Source organism: Chrysemys picta, chromosome 2, assembly GCF_011386835.1.
Source record: "Chrysemys picta bellii isolate R12L10 chromosome 2, ASM1138683v2, whole genome shotgun sequence".
Taxonomy (NCBI): Eukaryota; Metazoa; Chordata; order Testudines; family Emydidae; genus Chrysemys; species Chrysemys picta.
The window spans coordinates 148,102,047-148,110,506 of record NC_088792.1 but is presented as its reverse complement, the minus strand read 5'-3'; the positions used below and the strand labels follow the sequence as shown (position 1 = coordinate 148,110,506).

General features: G+C 65.3%; 1 protein-coding gene across 2 annotated transcripts; it reads right to left on the bottom strand.

Annotated features, from left to right (window-relative positions):
• Positions 1 to 2,050: 2,050 nt before the first annotated feature.
• On the bottom strand, positions 2,051 to 7,561 carry LOC101942400 (prosaposin-like). 2 transcript variants are annotated; one of them, XM_005279255.5, is made up of 8 exons: positions 7,437 to 7,561; positions 6,150 to 6,280; positions 5,753 to 5,854; positions 4,996 to 5,176; positions 4,268 to 4,416; positions 3,623 to 3,703; positions 2,466 to 2,547; positions 2,051 to 2,248 (listed from the first exon to the last, which is right to left on the bottom strand). In XM_005279255.5, exons 1-7 carry the CDS (start codon positions 7,471 to 7,473, stop codon positions 2,467 to 2,469), a joined length of 762 nt encoding a protein of 253 aa, XP_005279312.1. In that variant the 5' UTR covers positions 7,474 to 7,561; the 3' UTR covers positions 2,051 to 2,248; position 2,466. The 2 variants fall into 2 exon arrangements, with proteins under 2 accessions (XP_005279312.1, XP_005279314.1); XM_005279257.5 differs by having other exon boundaries at positions 5,753 to 5,851.
• Positions 7,562 to 8,460: the final 899 nt, after the last annotated feature.

The following is an 8,460-nucleotide window of genomic DNA, read 5'->3' as shown; positions in this document are numbered from 1 at the left end:
TTGCTCTGGCCACTCTGCCCTGCTCTGTTCTTGGCCTGACCCAGTGACGGTGGTGCTGGGCTTTGCCGGGGGTCCTCATGATGGAGCGCCTCACGGGGGTCCCCATGCAGGTTGGGGGGCCACTGGCCGGGGGGCCTGGAGACTAGGGTTACCATATTTTGTGCCTCCCAAAGGAGGACACTCCACGGGGCCCCAGCCCCGCCCCCGCCCCAACTCCGCCCCCTCCCCAAAGTCTCCGCCCCCTCCCCTGCTTCCCGCGAACATTTGAGTCACGGGAAGCCTGAAGCAGGTAAGGAGTGTGGGGGGAGGAGGCGCGGCCCAGGCTGTCCCCGGCCCTGGGGTGCCGGCCCCGGGCCCGGCCCCCGGCCCACCCAGCACTGCGGTCCCCGGCCCGGCCCAGCACCCCCGGCTCCCGGCACCGCACCGCCGGTCCCCAGCCCGTCCCCCGGCACCGCCGGCCCGTCCCCCGAGCCCCCGGCCCGGCCTGGCACCGCCGGCCCGTCCCCCGTGTCCCCGGCCCGGCCCCACCAGCCCGGCCCCGGTGGAGCCCCCGAGCCCCCAGCCGAGCCCCCGACCCGGCCCTGGAGCCCCCGGCCCGGCCTGGCACCGCCGGCCTGGCCCCCGAGTCCCGGCCCGGCCCCACCGGAGCCCCCGAGCCCCCGTCCCAGCCCCGCCGGTCCGGCCCTGGAGCCCCCGGCCAGGCACTGCACCGCGGGCCCGGCCCCGGAGCCTCCGGCCCGTCCCGGCCCCGCTCCGCTGCCCCCAAGCCCCTGGCCCGACCCCCGAGCCCCCGGCCCGACCCCCGAGCACCCGCACCGCCGGCCGGCATGTCCCGATTTTCCCGGACATGTCCGGCTTTTTGGGCTTTCCCCCCGGACGGGGATTTGGAGCCCCAAAAGCCGGACATGTCCGGGAAAATCCGGACGTATGGTAACCCTACTGGAGACAGCAGGCTGTGCTCCCCACTGGCTGGTCCCTTCTCCTGCTGGACCTATGGGGCGCCTGCACAGAGCTCCCGCCCACCCTTCCCCCTTCACCTCACCCTGTTTGCCCTGCGTGGAGATGTGGGAAGAGGATCTGGCTTGAAGGGGGCCTGGATCAGGGAGGGGAAACCCGAGATGGGGACTGAGCGACAAACAGCAGAGCCTCAGCACGCAGCCCTGGCCTCTCAGGTCTGCCTCCTCCCACCCATTGCTGCTAATTAGATGCCACTGCCAGGGAGGGGGTATTTCTCTGCCCTGGGGCACCCCTGCAGGATCAGGCCCTGGCAAAGAGCGCAGTGGATTTGACCTGGGAATGTTGCAGGGGAGTTACATTGGGGATGGGGGGCTTCCCTTGAAGGAAGCTACCTGAGCTGTAACCTGAGCCAGGAGGGGGGTGGGGAGAAGTGACACCTTCTGGCTGGAGACTGAACAAAGGAGAGGAGGAGCAGAGGGCAGGGGGGAGAGAGCTGCTGGAGGAGGGTTTTTTTTGTTTTCAGTTTTGGGCTGGGTGATGCAACGCAGGGAACCCCAGGCTGGGGGCTAAGCTCCCTAAACCCCCAGAAGGACTTGATTGAGGGGTTCTGGTTGTACCTACACGCTCTGCTTGGGACTGTGTTCCTGTCATCTAATAAACCTTCTGTTTTACTGGCTGGCTGAGAGTCACGGTGAATCTCAGGAAGAGGGGGGCAGGGCCCTGACTCCCCCACACTCCGTGACAAGCGGCATGGAGGATCCAGGCTGTATCTGGCTGAGCCGAGCTGAGTGATATCCCTGGGAGCGAGGCCCCAGAGCTGGGCAGCATGAGAGCAGGGACTGGGAGCTGGCAGGTGCGTCTGGTCTGGGAGGACCAGCTGATGTCAGCTCTGCAGCCAGGAGGTGGAAATAGAAGCCAAATCCCCCACCCGCTGCGGCTGTGAGGATGGCACATAACACCCTATTATAAACAGCTGCCACACCACACCCCAGAGGTGGCTGTACCTAGTGATGGGAGAGGTGGCAGAAGGCGGTTGGGAGGGTCAGCGGCCGAGGACCCTGGCATCATGGGTTGAGATCACAGAGACATCAGGTCGATATTGATCCTTTATTGCCCAAAGTGGGGAGGAGAAGCGAAAGTCAGAGGCGATAATGCTGCCATCCCAGCCGTCACACACCAGGGGGCGCTGTCGGAGCTGGGGGGAGCAGTGGGGGCTGATGGTTCCCTCTGGGAGGCATGCCCTGAGCCAGCAGGGGGAGCTGCCCGCTGTGGACGGTGCACGGGCCTGGGCCTGGAGAGGACGAGAGGGGTCAGTGCGGTGCCAGCAGAGGTGCCCCCCGGGGAGGGTGCAGGGTACAATGGGGGGCCATGGGGCTGGGCTGGGCTCAGAGGGATCTGACGGCCAGAAGCACTGGCATGTGTCTGGCCTGGCACAGCGCTGCCCTCCCCCATGGACACCATCACGAGCAAAGCCCTCCACTTCCCCCCTCCCCGCCTGTGGTGCTCACCTCACGGCCATGCCCAGGTGTCGGTGCCAGAGCTGGTCTCTCCTTGGGCGGACTCCTCCGGCAGCTGGCAGGCCTCTGCGTCCTGGGGAGAAGGGACATGGCGTCTCCAAGGGCATTGCCAGCATGGGGCTGTGGGGGAGGTGCCCAGGGCCCCCTGCAGCAGGAGGGGGGATCCAGGAGCGGCGCCAGGGTTTTTGGTGCCCTAGGTGGGGGTCCTTCCACGCTCCTGTCGTCGTCTGCAATTCTGCGGCGGGGGGGGAAGGTCCTTCCACGCTCCTGGTCTTCGGGGCACTTTGGCGGCGGGTCCCGGAGCGAGTGAAGAACCCGCCGCAGAATTGCTGCCGAAGACCCGGAGCGCGGAAGGACCCACCGCCGCTGAATTGCTGCCCCCCCCAAATCCTGGTGCCCTAGGCGACCGCCTAGGTCGCCTAAATGGAAGTGCTGGCCCTGGGGGGAATCCCTGCTGGGGGGCAGGGATCCCAGTGCCTGGGGGAGGCAGGGACCCTAGTACTGTGGATGGAGGTTGGGGGGGAAGGCATTCCAGAGGGGAGGATGGCTGGGGGAGGCCTGGGGACCCCAGCGGGGAGGACAGGGTGACAGCTCCCTTCCCGCCCCCCCAGGAGCTGGGTCAGTTTGCCATAGCAATGCCCTCTATGCCATGGGCCTGATCCTGACCTCTCCCTGGGGTGGCCCCGCAGTGACCCCCTATGGCCCCGCAGCCTGTGCAAGGAGCTGCAGGGACCCTGGGCACTCAGCTTCCCCCTGGCGACTGGGCCACGGCCAAGGTTTGTCAGCTGCTGCGAGCAGGGTCCCAGAACTGCTCCCTTAGCTCCGGCAGTTCCGGTCCCTGGGCAAATAAGGGGCCCTTTGTGCTGTGCCACCCTCCCAGCCCCCCATGTCTGGGGCAGAGCCGTGTGCAGTGCCCGTTCCGAGGGGGTGAGCAGGGACCCACGCCCTCTGGGGGGCTTGCTGGCAATCTGCCACTGTCAGGCCACAGCCAGGTGCAGGGAGAGTGGGAGGGGTAGTGGCTAACGCCACCTGCCCCATCTCTGCAGCCTGAGATCTTTGCCCGCCAGCGAATGCTGATTCCCTGGGGGTGGTTTGTAACTAGCCCCCTGGTTCTTCTCGCTGGCCTATCGCCCCCTCCAATCTCTTACCAGACAGGTGGTGAGCGGGTCCTGGGGCACCCTTAGAACCTGCAACAGCCTGGCTTGGTAGGTCGAAACAAAGTCGTTGCACTGCGGAAAGACGTAGAGCCTGGGTCATGGCCCCCGTGGCACCGAGATGTCGACTGCCCTGTGCTAGAGAGTGACCTCACTGACCCCCAGCTCTGCCCGGGGGAAAGAACCCAGGAGTCCTGGCTCCCTCTCAGCCCCCCCCTGCTCTAACCACTAGACCCCACTCCCCTCCCAGAGCTGGGGCTAGAACCCAGGAGTCCTGGCTCCCAGCCCCCACCTGTTCTTCTAACCCACTAACCCCCACTGCCCTCCAGGAGTCCTGGCTCCCAGCCCCCCAGTTCTGACCCCTAGGTTTCACTGCCCTCCCATGGCTGGGAAAAGAACCCAGGAGTCCTGGCATCTAAATCCTCCCCAGCTCTAACCACTAGACCCCACAGCTGAGCCAGGCTGGTGCTTTTCTAACACATACTTCAGCTCCTGCCCCCACGGCCCTGCTTGATGCGGATGAGTCCTCTGGGGCACTGGCCCACGCCCCATGGAGATGGCTGGGGACTCTCCCTTCTCCTAGAGCCAATGGGGGGCTGGGCTGGGGGACCCCAAGCAGATCTGAGCCATTCTACTGACCCTGGGGGAACTCCCGAAGTGCCGCTTGCATGTGCCGTTGAGGACGTCTCCAAGGTCCCAGCCAGGCCTCATGTGCTGGAGGTCAGGCTGGGCCAGGCTGGTGAAGGTCAGGCAGAGGTCACAGGCATCGCTGGGGGGCACCAGGCCACCTGGCACATGGAAAACAAGGATCTCACCCTCTCCCCTCTGGGGCATTGTGCCTGCCCCCCGAGGCCCTGCGCTCCTCTCCTAAACCCATGGGGAGAGGGGGCCCCTCCGGCAGCAGGTGGGAGCAGGACCAGCATAGTCAGCTCTATGCTGCTCCCCTCCTGACATGTGGGGCCTGGCCGGGGGCTGAGTGGGCATCCGAGGCCAGGGCACGGCCTTCGGGCAACGGCTGTCACTTAGAGCCACCCCAGGGCTGCTCTGCAGTATGGGGTGCAGCCAGCTCGCAAGCTGCCAGTGGCACTGATTCTGGTACCTGCTCCCCCTGCCCCCCTGGGAAGGACCCCGGTTTGATCCCCACTCATTCCCCCCTGCCACAGACACCCTAGGTCTCCCTCAGCTGGGTGGGGGGTGTCCCCTGTGTCCTGCACAGGGTGTGTGAGCCCATGTTCCAGGGACCAGGCCGTACCCCCATTGGCTCAGATTTCCCTTGCATTGTGCCCAGCAGGGACAGCAACGCCCCGGGCTGGCAGCAGCTGGCTGATGCCCCCTGGCTCCGTGGCAGAGGGAACAAGTGGGAAAACCTTGGGTGGGTGGGGACTCCCGGCACATCCGCAGGCTGATACAGATCTCCTTGGGGTCCTGCCCATCCTGCAGTGCCGCCGTGATCTTGGGTTTGAACTTCTTCATCACGTAGCGGCAGAGGCCCCGCAGACTCCTGCCCACGACTCTGCAGAGCTTGTCCTCGGCCTCGACGATGGAGTCCTGCACGACACCAGTCCAGGGTTAGGACACAGTGCGGGATGTCCCCCCCACTGCCTGAAGGGGGCGCTCGCCGGGCCCCGCCCTGAGACCACTGTTGTGACTGCCCCGGACACTGTCCTTGCAGGATGTGTTGTCTCTATGGGATGCTGGGCCAGGGGGAGGGGAGGGCCCACCCCCAGGGGGAGGGCCCACCCCCAGGGGGAGGGCCCACCCCCAGGGGGAGGGCCCACCCCACCCCCCACCAGGGGAGAGACACAGGGGCTGTGTCCATGCACCGCCCCCCCACCAGGGGAGAGACCCAGGGGGCCGTGTGGGCAGCAGGTGGAGGGGGGGACAGTGGGATCTAGGCCCTCCTCTTCCTCCTGGTTGTACCAGGGCACTGGGTGCTGCCCATGCCCCCTGGCACCAGTGGCAGATGGCAATGGAGCAGACCTCCCCCGCTCCCCACAGCCTGGTCTCAGAGCCCACCTGCTGCCCCCCCGCTTCCCACAGGTGCTGGAGCCGGGGGCCCTGGTGTACCACTGGGGCGATCCCCCTCAGACTCAGGGCTGCCCCAGATGGCACCAGGGCCCTCACCTCGTCGGGGTCATCACCGACCATAGACTTCAGCTTCTTCAGGATGCTGGTGCAGATGGTGCACTTGATGGAAGGAGCCTGCTCCCGGACGTGCCAGCCCTGCTGTGCCAGACACAAACCAGGAGTCACCACCTAGAGTGCACCACATCACCCTGAGCCCCCTGCCCCCCACGGACCCCTCAGCCTCCCAGCCCTGAGTCGCCACCCCCCCCCCACAGACTCCTCAGCCTCCTAGCTCTGAGCCCCGGCCCCCCCACACACACCTCAGCCTCCTAGCCCTGAGCCCCCTGCCCCCCACAGACCCCTCAGCCTCCCATCCCAGAGCCCCCCACCACCACCCAGCCCCCTTTGGAGCTGGGATGGGATCAGAACAAGGGGCGGGAGCCCCCTGGCTCACCTGTGGCATGTGCTGCTCGAGGAGCTTGCAGTCTTGCTGCCGTCCACACTGAGCCGCTGTGCCCGGATCCCTGCACCAAAACTCAGGGCCCAGCAGGCATTGCTTGGGGACCAGCTCCTGGGCGCAGAGGGCTGCAGAAAGAGGGGCACAGCAAGGAGCAAAACCGGACTGGGTTGGGAGTACAGTAGCTGGTGGGACTTATTTATTATATGCTACAGCAGCACTGAGATCAGGGCCCCACTGTGCCTGGCGCTGCCCAAACCCCTACCGAGATCAGGGCCCTGTCGTGCCGGGCACTGTCCAGACCCCGCCTGAGATCAGAGCCCCGTCACGCCGGGCGCTGCCCAGACCCCAACGGAGATAGGGGCCCCGTCGTCCCGGCGCTGCCCAGACCCCCACGGAGATCGGGGCCCCATCGTGCCAAGCGCTGCCCAGACCCCGACCAAGAAACTGAGGAATTTGATGCCCAGGGTGATTCAGAGATTAGTCCAAGAGGGTCTGGGATATAGAGCAGAACTGAACCCAGTTCTCCTAAGCCCTAGTCCCACTGGGCTTGGGTCAACTCAGTTTGGAGCCGGTGATGGGCATGAATTTGCCAGCTCTGGAAAAATCGGTCAAGAAACCAAGGATCTGGAATAGACAGAGCACCTTGAGTGCTCTCTGAGACACTGGCTCCCCGGCCAGGGTGCTGTGGCAGGATTGGCTGCAGCTGGGATTGGGGGCACTTAGGGTGACCATATGTCCCGTTTTGGCCAGGACAGTCCCTTTTTTAAGCCCTGTGTCGGCCACCCCGACTTTTTTTTTGGCAAAAGGGGGCACTTGTCTGTTTGCTCTTGCCAACTTGATCAAACAAGAGCAAACAGGACAAACGCCGACGTTCGTCAAAAAGTGGGTGTGGAGGAACGTGTGTGTGTGTGAGGGTGAGCAGAGATGCCAGCTCCACACAGGGAGGGGTGGGAGGCTTCAGTATCCCGTTTGCCCATTGGGAAATACGGTAACCCCGTCACCTGGCCAGGGCGCTGTGCCGGGATTGGCTGCAGCCGGGATCAGCTGTGCCTTCACATGGCGGGAGGCTCCCCTGGGGTGGGTGGGCCCTGGATGTGCTGGAAATCCCCCTGTACTGGGGTGAGGCTCATATGCAGGGGCACTGCCAAGGCAGTTGCCAGGCTCTGCAGTGCTGGCTTGGGGGAGGGTCTGGTTCTGCCCTGGGTCTCTCCCGTGTGACCTCCCCCAAGGACTGTGCTGGGGAGGTGCCCCTGCGGGTGACACCTGCCGGCGGCCGCTTACCTGAGCTCAGCCAGAGGAGCAGGAGGAGAGGGGCCATGTCAGCGCTGGCAGCACACTGCCTGCGACGTTCCCTGCCCTGGCTTATAACGGGGCTGGGGTTGGCCTCCCCGCCCCATCAGTGTCACTTCCCCTCACCCCAGCCCCGGCCCCGCCCTTAACTCTGATCTGTGGGGTTTCGCCAGCCACATTTCCTGCCTTGCTCTGCAGGCGGGAGAGTGACAGCAGCCTTGTTCCCTGGGCCCTTTCAGCCCTGCCTGGGCCTCGGGGGCACCCTCTGGCCTCCACCACAGCCATGCCCACCCCATATCTCATAGGCCAGTGCTGGGGTGTGTGTGTGTTACGAGTGCCCAGGCTCAGTCTCTGGAATGACTCTACTTGAAGTTCAGACAGGCCCCTCTGGCAGTGTGACACCCCTTGGGGCGCCCCCTTGGCTCCAGCACCTCCCGGGACCGACCTCGGAGCATTCAGCCCCCTGCTCACCCCGTGAGCTCCCAGCAATGAGCCCGCCTGGATGGGACCCCAGGGGAAGCCTGAGGCCCCCAAAGGGCCCTGCCCCCCAAACTCGCAGTGGCGATGTGACGAACTGGGACTGTTCTTGCTGGGGTGTGTGAATGCTGACAGGGGAGTGTGACTAGGATGGTCTGCATCGGGGGATGGGAGCCGGCCCAAGGGAACATACCTGAGCTTGTAACATGAGAGCCCAGGAGGGGGTGGGAGGTCAGGTGACTCCGGGGCCCGGGAAACTGAACAAAGGCTGTGGGAGGGGTCGCTGAAGGCAGAGGGCTGGAAGCAGGCTGGAAGGAGGCTGGAGAGATGGCTGGGAGGCAGAGATGGCTCTGACCCCCCAAAGGGGGGGGCTGGGATGCCCTGGGACCCCAAGCTGGACCTAACTGAGGGGGGCCCTGTTGTCTGTGCCTGCAAGACCTGTCTTGGACTGTATTCCTGTCATCCAAATAAACCTTCTGCTTTACTGGCTGGCTGAGAGTCATGGTGAATCGCAGGAAGCCGGGGGTGCAGGGCCCTG